The sequence below is a fragment of the Pelodiscus sinensis genome, chromosome 14, assembly GCF_052426305.1.
Source record: "Pelodiscus sinensis isolate ZL-2025 chromosome 14, ASM5242630v1, whole genome shotgun sequence".
Classification (NCBI taxonomy): Eukaryota; Metazoa; Chordata; order Testudines; family Trionychidae; genus Pelodiscus; species Pelodiscus sinensis.
In genome coordinates, this window is record NC_143065.1 from 26,577,790 (window position 1) to 26,592,657 (window position 14,868).

At 42.7% G+C, this 14,868-nt stretch overlaps 1 protein-coding gene across 1 annotated transcript; it reads left to right on the forward strand.

The window, feature by feature from the left end:
- Positions 1-2,454: 2,454 nt before the first annotated feature.
- RAMAC (RNA guanine-7 methyltransferase activating subunit) lies at positions 2,455-10,180 on the forward strand. The gene is made up of 3 exons (XM_006139242.5): positions 2,455-2,608; positions 6,670-6,845; positions 8,623-10,180. The coding sequence occupies exons 2-3, from the start codon at positions 6,679-6,681 to the stop codon at positions 8,804-8,806; spliced, it is 351 nt and encodes a 116-aa protein (XP_006139304.1). The 5' UTR covers positions 2,455-2,608; positions 6,670-6,678; the 3' UTR covers positions 8,807-10,180.
- Positions 10,181-14,868: the final 4,688 nt, after the last annotated feature.

The window sequence follows — 14,868 nt, forward strand, 5'->3', positions numbered from 1 at the left end:
CGTGGCTCCTGGGATCAGCTTGGGACTCCCTAGCTGACTGCGGGTTCTGCAGAAATGGAGTTCCCAGTTGACCACGGCTCTGTGTGGCATTTCACAGAGGCAGCGCAGCAAGGAGCCTGGGGTCAGCAGGGGACTCTTATGCATTTCAAAGCTGGCACTTGCGTGCAGCCCAGAGTCAGCAGGATTTCCTGCTGGCCCTGGGCTGCACGTGGAGTTCCACATTCCTCCTTTGAAATTACAAGAGCCCCAGCGGTCGTTTGAAGTCGATGAAAATTCCATTGACTTCTTGACTAGTCAATTAACTGCTAGTTAACATCCGTAATTTGTACTTCACAGTATTTCAGATCAGGCCCATAGTGCACAAATGTTTGCAAGATTGGGGGCTATTTTCTCCTGTGAGTAGTTACTCCAATGTAGAATTCCATTAACTTCAATATGTCTCCACGTGTTGGTATGTGTGTTATCCACAAGCATAACTGTTCACAATTTGATCCCCGTTATTTGTTCCCATCTCTTAGCGCCATTTCAAAATATGCCAAGACAACAAATATTGCACTTTCTTCTAGACCTTACATGATAAATTACATCATCCCACCTCAGCCTCAAATATATATTCATTCTCTAAGTAGTAATGAATGTCCTTTGATATAATGTAAGCTGCTAAAAGGGGTTAGCCTCTCAAATTCTCAGTTCAGAGAATTACAAAACAGAGTTGGAAAATACTGATCTTTTAGTCATTGCTTTTTGTTTCAATCATTTTTACTATTTTACAGAAGACGGACAGACACGTGCACTATTGCTATGCTGATGTAAGACGGGTACACTAAATGAAAGCTAAACATTAACATATGGTTCAGAGAGGTAGCTGAGTTAGTCTGTAACTGGAAAAACTTAAAAAACAATTAATAGTCTAGTAGTACCTTAAATACTAACAAAACATCTATACCTTACCATGAGCTTTCATGGGCAAAACCCACTTCTTCAGATGACTGGAGTATTAAAAGTCCAGATTAATACTCCAGTCACCTGAAGAAGTGGATTCTGCCCTTGAAAGCTCATGATACCACCTTCATGTTTTGAGTCTTTAAGGTGCTACTAGACTATTCATTGTTTTTGAAGGTTTTCCATTACATAAGAACGGCCGTACTGGGTCAGACCAAAGGTCCTTCTAGCCCAGTATCCTGTCTACCGACAGTGGCCAGCACCAGGTGCCCCAGAGAGGGTGGACCGAAGACAATGATCAAGCGATTTGTCTCCTGCCATCTCTCTCCAGCATCTGACAAACAGAGGCCAAGGACACCATTTTATCACCTGGCTAATAGCCTTTTATGGACCTAACCTCCATGAAATTATCTAGCTTCTCTTTAAACTCTATTATAGTCCTAGCCTTCACAGCCTCCTCTGGCAAGGAGTTCCACAGGTTGACTACACGCTGTGTGAAAAAGAACTTTCTTTTATTCGTTTAAAACCTGCTACCCATTAATTTCATTTGGTGACCTCTAGTTCTTCTAGTTAGGGAACTAATAAATAAATTTTCTTTATCGGCCCTCTCCACACCACTCATGATTTTATAGACCTCTATCATCTCCCCCCTCAGTCTCCTTTTTTCTAAACTGAAAAGTCCCAGTCGCTTTAACCTCTCCTCATATGGGACCCGTTCCAAACCCCTAATCATTTTAGTTGCCCTTTTCTGAACCCTTTCCAAGGCCAAAATATCTTTTTTGAGGTGAGGAGACCACATCTGTACACAGTATTCTAGATGTGGGCGTACCATAGTTTTATACAGGGGCAGTAAGATATTCTGGGTCTTATTTTCTTTCCCTTTCCTAATAATTCCTAGCATCCTATTTGCCTTTTTGACCACTGCTGCACACTGCATGGAAGTTTTCAGAGAACTGTCCACGATAACTCCAAGATCCCTTTCCTGATTTGTCGTAGCCAAATTAGCCCCCATCCTACTGTACGTATAGTTGGGGTTATTTTTCCCGATGTGCATGACTTTACACTTATCCACATTAAATTTCATTTGCCATTAAAATAGGGGTTACACTTGCTATTCTCAAGGAATGCTGACGTGAAAACTATCTTCCTTAAGAGCATGCAACTAGCTGCCTACATCAGCTCTCGCCTTCACGTACAGTTCACACGGTGGCGGGACTGGCATGAGAAGTCCCACATCACACAGACCCAGGGGAAGAGTCAACAGCCAAGCGGAGACGCCGCTGTCTGTACGGGGCTATCCCGGGGCTGCCCCGCGAGCTCTGCAGAGGTAGGTGACGAGCCGTGTAAGTGCCGCAGAACTGAATAATGACCCAAGTCACGGGAGTGCAGAGAAAGTCGCGAGCGGCCACGCCCGCTGCGGCGCCTCCACCCCCACCCGCACCGGGGTTTGCAGCCTACGGGCGTTAGGAACCGCACAGCGCGCCCCTAAGGCCTTTCCACTTTGCGGGCTGAGCCGGGCGCGCCTCCCCTCTCTCCCCTCCCCTCCCCGCGCTGCGGCGGAAGCTGGAAGCGGCGGGGGCGAGGCCGGGCCCGGAAGAGGAAGGGCTCGTGCTGCGGGAAGGCTTCGGACGGGGGTTGCTGCGCGCTCTGGCTGCAGGGCCGGCGGGTGAGCGGGAGCTGGGCGGGGGGACGCTCGTTGTGTCTGTGGGCGCTGGGGGGGACTGGAGCAGGCGGGGAAGCTGTAAGGGAAATGGGGGGGGGCAGGGTTGCAGAAAATTTGAAGGTGCCTAGAGCTGCCTAAGGCTCGGGGAGGGAGTTTGGGTGCAGGGGATCGGGGTGCAAGAGGCCTGCGGGCTCAGGGAGGGAGTTTGGGTGCAGGAGATCGGGGTGCAAGAGGCCTGTGGGCTCTGGAAGGGAGTTTGGGTGCAGGGGATCAGGGTGCAAGAGGCCTGCGGGCTCAGGGAGGGAGTTTGGGTGCAGGGGATCGGGGTGCAAGAGGCCTGCGGGCTCAGGGAGGGAGTTTGGGTGCAGGGGATCGGGGTGCAAGAGGCCTGCGGGCTCAGGGAGGGAGTTTGGGTGCAGGGGATTGGGGTGCAAGAGGCCTGCGGGCTCAGGGAGGGAGTTTGGGTGCAGGGGATTGGGGTGCAAGAGGCCTGCGGGCTCAGGGAGGGAGTTTGGGTGCAGGAGATCGGGGTGCAAGAGGCCTGTGGGCTCTGGAAGGGAGTTTGGGTGCAGGGGATCAGGGTGCAAGAGGCCTGCGGGCTCAGGGAGGGAGTTTGGGTGCAGGAGATCGGGGTGCAAGAGGCCTGTGGGCTCTGGGAGGGAGTTTGGGTGCTGGGGATCGGGGTGCAGGGGATTGAGGTGCAAGAGGCCTGCGGGCTCAGGGAGGGAGTTTGGGTGCAGGGGATCGGGGTGCAAGAGGCCTGCGGGCTCAGGGAGGGAGTTTGGGTGCAGGGGATCGGGGTGCAAGAGGCCTGCGGGCTCAGGGAGGGAGTTTGGGTGCAGGGGATCGGGGTGCAAGAGGCCTGCGGGCTCAGGGAGGGAGTTTGGGTGCAGGGGATTGGGGTGCAAGAGGCCTGCGGGCTCAGGGAGGGAGTTTGGGTGCAGGGGATTGGGGTGCAAGAGGCCTGCGGGCTCAGGGAGGGAGTTTGGGTGCAGGGGATTGGGGTGCAAGAGGCCTGCGGGCTCAGGGAGGGAGTTTGGGTGCAGGGGATTGGGGTGCAAGAGGCCTGCGGGCTCAGGGAGGGAGTTTGGGTGCAGGGGATTGGGGTGCAAGAGGCCTGTGGGCTCTGGGAGGGAGTTTGGGTACAGGGGATTGGGGTGCAAGAGGCCTGCAGGCTCAGGGAGAGAGTTTGGGTGCAAGCTCTGGCTGGGGCAGATGGCAGGAATGCAGGAGAGAGTGGGAGGGGCAGGCTGTGTGACGGAGCTGGGAGAAAGGGGCAGTCTGTGGGAGGTGTGGCACTTACCTGGAGTACCCCCCTCTGGAAGTGGCTACTAGGTAGGGGTAGGGTTTCTACATGTTGCTGCCCACAGGCACCACCCTCACCGCTTCCATTGGCAGCAGGGATACTCACGGTGGGGACAGCGCATAAAGACACCCCCCCCATTGGGGCTGCAGGATGCATGTGTTGGCAGGCATGCAGAGCAAGCACTGCTCTAGCCCCGCTGTGCTGCTGACAGTCATGGCTAGGGCCGCCAGGTTGTTTTAAATCACCTCAGGGTGGCAAGGAGGCAGCGGGGTGCACTACGAGAGCATATGAGGGCAGCAAGTGGGCCCAGGGCAAAGACCCAGCCCTGAACTTTGGTAGAGCAGAGCTCCCAGACCAGGAATGTTCCTGATGCCTGGGCACCATGGGCCCATGTAATTCACTTCCCCTGATGGGGGATTCAGTGGCTGTGGGGTTCTAGAGGGAGCAGGGGGAGGTTGTGTGTGCGGTATGGATGTTAAGCGTGTAATTTGTTAATTGTGTAGTCAACAAATTTTGTGGACTACACGATTAATCGATAAGGGTTAGCACTGAAAGTATTTGGTCCTGGCTTAAGCTACCTCCACTGCAGCTTTGCAGTAAAAGTAATTTAGGAGCCGGAAGACAGGCAACCCGGTTCAGCTGCAGCAGGGGTAGCTCCTGGGACCCAACACAAGCTGGGATAGAGCCAGGCTGATGGACAGCCATCCAAAAAATTTACTGTTAGGAGGAGGGAGAAATGTATATAGTCAATAGTATTAACTGATCAGCTTTTGCTTATTGGTTAATCGTTTAATCAACTACACTGTTGCATCCCTAGTGTGGATACTGGAGGGGGGGTTTATGGAGGTTGTGGACTGGCAGGGGCATTATGTCTATGGGGATTGGAGGGGGTGGGCAGTGCTGTGTCATGGGGTCTGGTGGGAGGATGCTGGGGGCCATGAAGAGGGATCTCTACCTGAGATCTGCTATTGGTTTATGACTCCATGCATTGCTAGCTGTGGTTGTCTCAGCTTGACTCCTGTTTCCCTCCCCACACTTCTTACTGTGGGCTGGTCAGAAGTGATGCTTGGAGCCCACCAGTTTTGAGGCCTTTGACTGATTGGAATACAACCCAGGTCAGAAGTGATCTAAACGTTAGGGATGAAGCACTGGAATGGGTTACCTAGGGAAGTAGTGGAGTCTCCATCCCTAGAGGTGTTTAAGTCTTGGCTTGACAAAGCCCTGGCTGGGTTGATTTAGTTGGGATTGGTCCTGCCTAGAGCAGGGGGCTGGACTTGATGACCTTCTGAGGTCTCTTCCAGCTCTATGGTTCTATGGTTAGATATTGGGTAACTGAATAGTTGTATAACTGCAAGAAATCTTTGCAGTTACACAACTATTTGATAGTCCCTGAGGGTGGGTCTGGCAGCCAGTGCACTGCCTGGCCCACATCCAGGGAGCCCCCTGCTATCCCGTGCTGCCCCTCTGTATCAGAGGCAGCAGTGCATGGTGGCAGGGGGAGCTGGTCCACCACAGGAATTAGTTTAAAAACCAGCACCCCATGCAGACTGGCTGCCTGCCAGGGTGGCAGCACCCCATGCAGACTGGCTGCCTGCCAGGGTGGCAGCAGCCCCTGTCCGTGGAGGGTCTGAGTTCCGCACAGAGGCTGCTCTGAAGGATGAGGAGCAACCTCCATCCGCGGGGAGCTCAGGCCCCCCCACGGCGAGCTCAGACCCCCCACGGCCAAAGGCTGCTTAGCAGCAGCCTTAACAGGTGCCCTCCCACTCACCACTGCTGTCTCTGATAGAGGCAGCAACGGAGGCACTGTGGAGCCAGTGTGGTGGGGGTGAACCGGCTTTTAAGGTGGCTCCTGCTTCCCTTGGGATGCATGTAATCGAGAAGATTAGCCAATAAGCCTAGGCTTATCAGTTATTCATATAGTCAACTATACCTTGACATACCTACTAAACATACTGCTATATAATAGTTGTCCCTATTAGGTGGCTGAGGTGTAATAAGTTGGTTTCAGTTCTGTTTCTAGTAGATTGTTGTCCCTCAAAAACCTCTCATTATAGTTGGAATGTTTGGTAGCAATCCCGCTGTAAGTGGCAAAGCTTATAAACCAGTAGTGAGCAATCTATGGACTGAAGGCCTCATGTGACCCATTGGGATTCCATGTGTAGCTCATGAAACATTTTGTTTACTGTTCCTCATGTGAAAGGTTGCCAAATTCTGCTGGATTCCGTCCGCATCATTTTTTTTCCCCTACTCATATTACTAAAGTGACACACACATAAAAAACAAGTCATGTGAAGTGAAAGCTGATTGTACACATTGACTATGAGAGCCATATGCTCCCTTTGCATCCAGTCAAAGCACTGTTATGGCTCAGTTGGCATACCGTGCAAATTCTAGGAACACAAAACTACCCTAGCCCTGGAGATTGTCTTCTTTACAACAATCTTCCGCACCACTGAAATGAAGGAGGGACATTTATGTACCCCACTCACTAATCTAGGTTGCCCATTGCTATTGTAAACACATGGAGACTGGACTACTCTTTCCGTCTTAGAAGTGGTCTGTACAATACAAAGCTGAGGCAGTGAAAGGAAATTAATGCTTACCTGAATTTTAGATACTTAAGACAATGTCAGTCCAATACACAACTAATAATTTAAATTTAACAAATTTCATTACTTCAATTTTCATTAAGTGGATTTGGTCGCTGTCCATTTCATGTGTTTTTTAAACTGCTGCAATTGCATTTTATGTCTAATAGGATTTCAGAATGACTTCCACTCTCGAAGTTCCTCTGAATTTTGAAGAGATGTTTTCCCATCGATTCACACCAGATGATGAGGACTATCAAGAGTATCTGAAACGCCCAGCAGATCCACCTCCTTTAGTAGAAGAATGGAAAAATAGATCTGGTGGTAACCAGAGAAATAGAGATCGGTACTAATATTTAAAATTTGTTAATTTCACAAACCACTCTGATGTCATAGCTAGAATTCTAAGATATTTATCTGCTTCCGAGTAAAAAGCAGGTTTGCTATATATACCAGATTATTATTTGGCAGGTCTCTTGATCTGAAAGAAATTCATCTCTCTCCAGGGTAACAGATAGGATTTTTCTAAAATGATACTAGCAATGTTTTTTTCATTCTATATAAGAGTATGAAGCAGACTGCTATTCTGTAAGGAATGAGCTGGAACCACTTAAATCATTGCCCTTGGGGCCCACAAACTGTCCACAAACTGATTTTTTTTAAGAGGAAAGATCAGAGGTTTGTTTGCGCAACCACAAACAGCTTGTCTTTGGGAAGTATAATTGTCAACAGAAAACAGTCTGCCAACTAACACACCAGAGACACGATAACTCTTTCTACAACTAGCAAAAATATTATTTGCAACCCAGATAATATTTGAAATATTGTGACTAGGCTAGCTTGCATTTCATGTATATATATTCTGTAGACATCTGCCTCTTGCAAGTGCACTGGAAGGTCATATTATATGCCTACCAAAAATGTTTTGAATTGTACTGTTTTTCTCCAGGCTGCGAGAGTTGCTTTTTACTCTTAACTTAATCTTGGATACTGACATATGATTTGGGGTATTGAAAAAAGTATACATTCCTGCATTTGATGTTCAGGCAATTTTTTTAAAGTTCTGCTGCTATTGGATTTCATATTAAGTTACCCTAAGTGTTTGCAGACCTGGGACTTAAGTATATCTACACTGCAGAGCTTTTTTCGTAAAAATGGCCGCTTTTCTGAAAAAACTTCACTTACGTAACACACTGCAATTGCATTCTTTCAAAAAAAAAAAATCAAAAGAACAGAGGGGGTTTTCCAACATTGGTAAAACTCTTTCTACAAGGAGGAAGCCTTTTTCCGAAAGAGCTCTTTCGGAAAATGACATGTGAACAGGGAGTTCTTTCAAAAGAAGAAGAAAAAGCACACGTGCCCTTGTGGCCATTCTGTCCATAGTAATCAGAGCTTAAATGTGAGAGTGTCTCCACACTGAATGGATGCTAGCTTTCGAAAAAGCAGATCACTTTTTTGATGCGCTTTTGCTGTGCCGATTCTCTCTTTCAGAAGAAGTTTTTTGGAAGATCTCTTCCAGAAAAGCTTCTGAAAGAAGCCTGTAGTCTAGGCATAGCCTTAGACACATCAGTGAAATTTCTCATATGCATTAAGTGCTTAAGTGTTTGCTGAATTGGAGCCTTATTTTTCTAACAATAAATCCAACATTTTCATTATTCTACAAATTTGTCATTGTCTTCACATTTAAGTTGTAAATTACACTTTACCCAAACTAGTGATTGTTGAAGAAATTACGTTTTCAAAATCTGTCTTATGAATTACTTATGAACTTTTATGCTAAGTTTTAGTAAATCATTACTCTTCTGAGACTTTCTTTTTAATCGTTTATTTGAAAGCTAATATTTTTTCCTCTACAAGACAGCCAGTAATTTGTTGTGTAGTATAAGTAGTTGATCTGTCTTCCTATCTTTGGTACTAGGATAGCTGTGAATAATTACATCTTAGACATATGTTTTGTCCTGAAGAGAATTAGCAGTTGTTAGTGGATGCAATGAACAGGAGCCAGATTTTAGAAATGCACTGAAATAGTTTGTTTATGAAATTCAGTATCCTCTCTCTTTAAAATCTCAGAGCTGGTGTTCATGCAAGTTTCTTTTTTTTTTTTTCTTTTTTTTTTAATTCAGGTTTCAAGATGGCAGGCAATTTAGAGGCAGAGGGGACTGGCAAAGTGGTAATAGACATAATCAGTGGCCGGGAAGAAGCTGGGGTAACAACTACCAACAGCACAGACAAGGACAGTCTTACTACCCCCAGTATGAATATGGCTACAACTCCTATAATCCAAGGCCTCATTATGGTCGCTATTAATATTCATTGAAACCATTTCATTTGAAGCCAGATTGCTCAATTATCTTGTATTTTCTCTGTAACTTTAAATAATGGTTATTGGTTTTAGAGAACCTGTTGATGTCATTTTGTAGTTCAAATTAACACAGATGTGACCTTTGTTGTGAGTAATAAAAAAATTCTATAAATAATCTCTATTGAGCCCACAGACATGATTAAATTTTTCCTCCAGTTCTTTTTGGTAGGTGCACATTACAACAGTGTCTTCCTCTACCTTGTTTTGAACATCATCTCATTATATTACATCTATTAAAATTAATAGTTCAGATAAACAGATGTTTGCTTTGTGCATAAAGGACATGGCAATGACTGTGCATACATACCAGGGGGGTCTTGAAATTCTGATGCATATTGTGTCCTTTGCTTTGGAGGAGTATTGCTTATTATGGTCATCCATAATAAAAGACAAGCATGCAATCTGGGTGGGATTTGTTTTTCAACTGTTAGTACTACTGAGCTAATTAACAGTGTGGGAGTTCATGTAAGTTCAAGGAAGACATTGCTGTTTGTGTTTTAACTAATGTTGACCAAAAAAGCAAAGAAGAGGAAGAATTGTAAAAGATGTGAAACAAGACTCTTTATATGATATGTATTTCTCCCTGCTGAATCCGTAGTTTAAAATTGTATCCAGTGTTCCTCATCTATTTCTTTAAAGCACTACCTTTCTGCAATATTTTTCTGCATGACAGTGCTTCCTATGGCACACTGATGGAGAAAATTCATAGACCTAAAAATTCAGCTCCATTTTAACCTTTGTTATATATTTTCAATGGCATAAGTATTTTCTTTAAAAGCAGCCTAAAATGTGAAATGAAATAACTCAGTTTGGATGTATTTGTTTTCTAGTTCCAATAGATCATCACTGAACTATTTTTATATGTACTTTAACCTTTTACATCCTTACTTTTAAACAGTTACCTGGTAAGCATTAGCCTTACTGACATGGTTACCAAAGCAGCCTCCCTCAGTTAACTGGTTAAATAATTTAGGCAGTTTTTACATCCCTACTTAAAAGTGACATATCAATAATGAGTTTACATACTTTTAAAATAAACTCAGTAGGTGTACAGGTCTCTTTGGGAGTCTTGTTTCCTTTAATGTCAACTATGAGATTGTGATGGCTATTTTAAACAGTTTTTTCCCTTCTGTGTGGTTGTCCTACCACTTTTGTCTGTTCTTGGTAGTTTTCTTTTATGAATGCATATAGTCTTTTGCATGAGAAAAAAAGCAAGTACAATACAAGGAAGTATACTTATTACACTTTTTTATTAATTGAACTCTTGTATTTGCTGAAAAATGGATTATAACAACAAAATAAACATTACTTAAGATTCAGGAATTGCTATGAATAATATTTATGAAACCTGCTCTTAGAATGCTATTATGTCATAACACTGGCATTTTAGATTGACAGCTACACAAGAAGTGACATTTACTGATGAATGTTTCATACTGGGCAGCGGTTGATTGAAAGAAATGGTTTACTAATTAAGGCAGACTTACCATTAAGAGGATGAGACATTGTAATTGATTAGAAGTCTGGAGTGCTAATCTACTACCTTACCCTGTATTATACTAGGGTCACAACCCTTCAGTTTATCTGATAAGCACATTTGTGTTGGGAGAAGAGTGGGTTTTCTTTATTTAACATTTCACTGAGCTATTCTGCAGAGTTCAAATCCAACCAGGCCACTCTTATCATACAAAGATACACACTGCTTTGAAACTATTGTGATATTTAGTAATAAGAAAAAATATTAAAGCCTCTTGATAGAACATAGAGGAAATGCATAATTCATACTAGCAAAAAAAGTCATGCTTTTTACATTATTTTAAAAGTAATTTTATTTTTATCTACAATTTTATAAATCTGAACTGTGGGTAATTATATAAAATTAAGGATGGAAAGAAGCTATGGACCTCAAATGTCTAGCACCTAACTAGTAAGCATTTATTTTTATTTCTATTTTATTCCTCTGTCTTTTTCCTTTTAATAGCTTCTGGTGCAAACTGTTAGTATATTTCCCATAATAATCATCTTTAATTTTATTTCTGCTTGTGTAATCTCTTACCCATTCAGTTCTCTAGCATCCAGTTTAGTTTAGACCTCAGCCCTATTCATAAAATATTTCAGAAGGTAAAATTAACCTCTATGTGGCCTGCAGAAAATTCTCCTCAAACATCAAATCATCACAGCTGTCAGTGGAGCAGTTGCATGGGAAAGGGGGAGGCTGGGAAAATAAATGGAACCACCTTGCTCTCTGCATGCTGCAGATAAATTCTCAGCATTTGTTCTGGAAGTCACCAGCAGTACCATAGGATTCACTGTTGTATAGATTCACCTTGTGCAAGATTCTTAACATCCAGAACTCAAAGTTAATGGGAACTAAGATGTGTCTCATCTGCAAAGATCAGGCCTCCATAGTGCAACTGCGGGCCAGGTTACTCTTCTATTTCATAGGCTGGTGTGGCATGTCAAAAAGGATACACTGCAGCCTGAGTGGAGGTAGTGGATTATGCATCATCTGTTCTTTGTCTGAGGCCCACATACTTTATTAGGTGGAATTACCCAATTTCACCTATAGTAAATAAAAGATTTGGGTAGGGGAAAATAGATAGCTGTGACCCAGTTGTAGGTGGAATTAGTTCAACTGTTAATTGTGTTTATTCTTTCATTTTAGTGGAAGTCTGTTTTGATTTTAAATGATTTAGCAATCCTTTTAGTAATAACTTTTAAGCCAGGAGTTACTTGGTTAAAAATGTTATTAATAAACCCTTTAACTGGATTCATGTGCCAGTAACTTTTTTCCAATTTATAGAATAGTTCTGCCCATAATCCCTATGAACCTGAACATGTTTAAATTTTTCAAAGTTTGTCACACCAGCTAAGACCTCAGCCCTAACTGTCGCATCGGAGGCGAATAGATGTCCTGATACTTACCATGGTTAGATTCTGTCTCATTGACAAAGTAAAGAGTAGCTAACTGCTGAACCTGCTGCAAAAGGTAGGTACTTTCCACCAAACTCTGGTCTCTTTTGAGCCTTGTACTCTCTCGCCAATTAGCTTGCAGCTCTTCCTCTTTAAGAGACTGGAAGCTTTTCTAAAACGTACGCTCAAAATTTGGTCTCTTCTGGCTGTGGAATCTGTATAGAGAATCCAGCAAGGCCCAGAGTCTTTTTCTATTCCATGCAATTCTCTCCTGACACTATGATCTGCTCTGTGAGTAAGCAGCAGGCAAATTTGTTGAGGGGAGCTGATAAAGTCTCCATTGTTTTTTCTGGTGCTTCCCCCCTAAGAATTAGATGGATTGATTTCAGAGGATGCATCTACACTGTACTGTGACGAGAAATAATATATGCAGTTTGAGCTACGCAAATTGCATAACTTATTTTAATGCTATTTCAAAATAGCTTATTTTGTCATTTGGTGCTGTCTACGCAGCACTGAATTTCAAAGTAAAGAGTTATTCTGAAATGTCCCTTACTCGTCATGGAATGAGGTTTACAGGGATGTCAGAATAGTGAGCCCAAAATTACGCTGCTGTGAAGACGCGGGATAGCTATTTCAGGATACTTCAGTATCCCAAAATAGCGTTGTTGTGTAGACGTAGCCAGCTAGACGTAATTCATGCAACACTCATTTCAATATAATTTGAATGTATCAATCCGTAACTTCAAGTGCTTGAATAGTTAAAACATACAGAACTGTCTATTGTTCATCTACATTGTAAACTCCTTGGTCCAGTGAAGAGACTGTCACTATATAATGCTCTGAACTGATAGTACTTTACTTTGTCAAACAGCTATACCAACAGTTAACCCTCACAATATTCCCTATTAAGTAGGCAGGTAGGTAGCTGCTATTACACTATGTTATAAATGGGGAAACAGAGACCATGTGATTTGTTTAAAGATCACCCAAACTACTGGCACAGCTCAGGAGTTCCCAGGCACAGGACTAAAATCCAGTCCCCTAGACTCTGTTTTCTCCTTGTTCTTGCAAGTCTGAATAGTGTTATTCATATAACCTTCTTCAGCATTAAAGCTTTTGCTGCGTCTCCAAAGTCAGAGTAGAGAGTAAATGTCTGCGTGCTGTGAAAAGCTTCTGTAAACTAATAGAGCTGAAACCTAATTTTGTGCATGAATAAAACATTTCAAAACAAATCTAAGCTAGCCTCACACTGAACTGAAATATAATTGGTCCTCATCTAGGCCGTGGCATCTTGAGATTAGTTTATTGGCAGCCAGGGTTGCAAACATGAGTGAATGTTTCCGACAGACTGCACTCTCTCGTCGTTTTCGTTCTCTATCACGTTAAATCCATCTAGGAAGTGTGCACTGTGACAAAAGCATTTCTCCTCTGCTTGGGGTTATGTTACTGCTGATGAAACTCGAGTCTGGCATTTTTTAACATGTCTTGCAACTTCAGATACTAAAGATACATAGTGATTAGTGTTTATATAACACTTTGCCTTTAATATGCCATAGGGTTAGTCTGAAATACCAGTGTCTGGAATCTGATTTTGAAAGATGCCTGCCCTATAGACCTTTGTTCAGATGTCTGGGAGGAAACTAAATAAAAATGTTCAAAATAAAACACTTATACATAACTTTTTATTGTTAGTGCAAGTGCCTTAATGCCATATTATAAAGGATTTAGTTACAATAGGCAACTGGAAGATCCAACTGTGGCTCCTACACCAATTCTAACTGCCCCTTTGCACATATGTAGCAACTGGAAAACATTTATTCTCCAAAATATTGTATAACTGACATGATGCCCTATTATAGATGTTGAGAGACCTATAACGTTGACTTCTCTGTTCTTTGTACCTGTCAGTTCTTGACTGTAATATTAAATATAAAAAATGTCTTCAAAGTTTTTCCAAGCTGGAAGAAACTGAAAAACATGAGAACACTTGTAGATGCAGAGTTTACATTATGCTTTGTGAGTTACAGTTATACAAGCATTCTTTGATATTTAGCCTTTGTTGATTCTATATTCTTTGGTTTAATTCTTCAAGTGGCTGTTGTAATATGCAGACATTCCTGGAAGATTTAGCTAAAAGCTGACTTACTTTTAAGAGGCACAAGAGCCTCTTAAAAGATATGGATGATGGAAGTCATTTTTGTTCCATACAATTTCTGTGTAAGGATGCACTTCAACTTCTAGCCCAGAAAAATGTATTTGAATTGTAATACAGTGGAAGCATTAGTTTGCTGTTTAAGTGTTCTCTTGTTAATGTATTTATTAATTAGCTTACTAACAACGTCTTACGGTCTTTATTAGAGTAGGTGGGGAGGAAGAATAACTTCAACTTCATATAAACAAATACAGTAATTTAAGATAAATTGTGCTGGTGTTTTTTTAGGTCTTTACTAAATAAAAGGAATTCCCTGGATGTTTTTAAAGGCTCTTCAAAAATATTCCAAGTCCCAGATAAAATGAATTTTCATGTAAAATATGCCTACTAGCCAGCATGCAACTACTAACCAACAAATAGCTGTTTCCCGGCTACCCACAAATAGTAGACTGTTTGGTCTTTGTGAAAAAGTTGCAGTACTTCTAGCAATAATTAAAATAAATTCTCTTGTGAATGGAATCCTTAATTTGCATCATTCTTCAGAACGAGAAGTTAAGCGAGGACACCTCTGTTTAAAAATTGAATTATGAAATTGACAATGACATCAAAATTACCTTCATTGTGAAAAAACTGAATAGTTTATGAAATAATTTGACTGGCCAATAGACAAATGAACATTATTTTGTATATTTAAAGTTGTTGAAATTAAGCAGTATGTAAATCAGCCCACCACTAACATTTTTAGTATTGTGTTCAGTTCTAACTATAGAAATTCAGTGAATAATGACTTAATGTTCCCTGGCAATCAACAATATGTACTATATCCTCATGTCTCTGTTTAAAGCAGAGCTGTATAATCCCTATTTAAATTAGGCATATCTGGTATTCTGCCACTCACCAAATAAGAAAGATTATGGACAGCTTAGGAGTCCTTCAGAG

Bases quoted from the DNA above. Each gene is read 5' to 3' on its own strand.
- RAMAC (XM_006139242.5), top strand. From the start codon at position 6,679: ATGACTTCCACTCTCGAAGTTCCTCTGAATTTTGAAGAGATGTTTTCC. The intron at 6,846-8,622 runs GTACTAATATTT...TTTTTAATTCAG, and splicing joins AACCAGAGAAATAGAGATCG to GTTTCAAGATGGCAGGCAAT.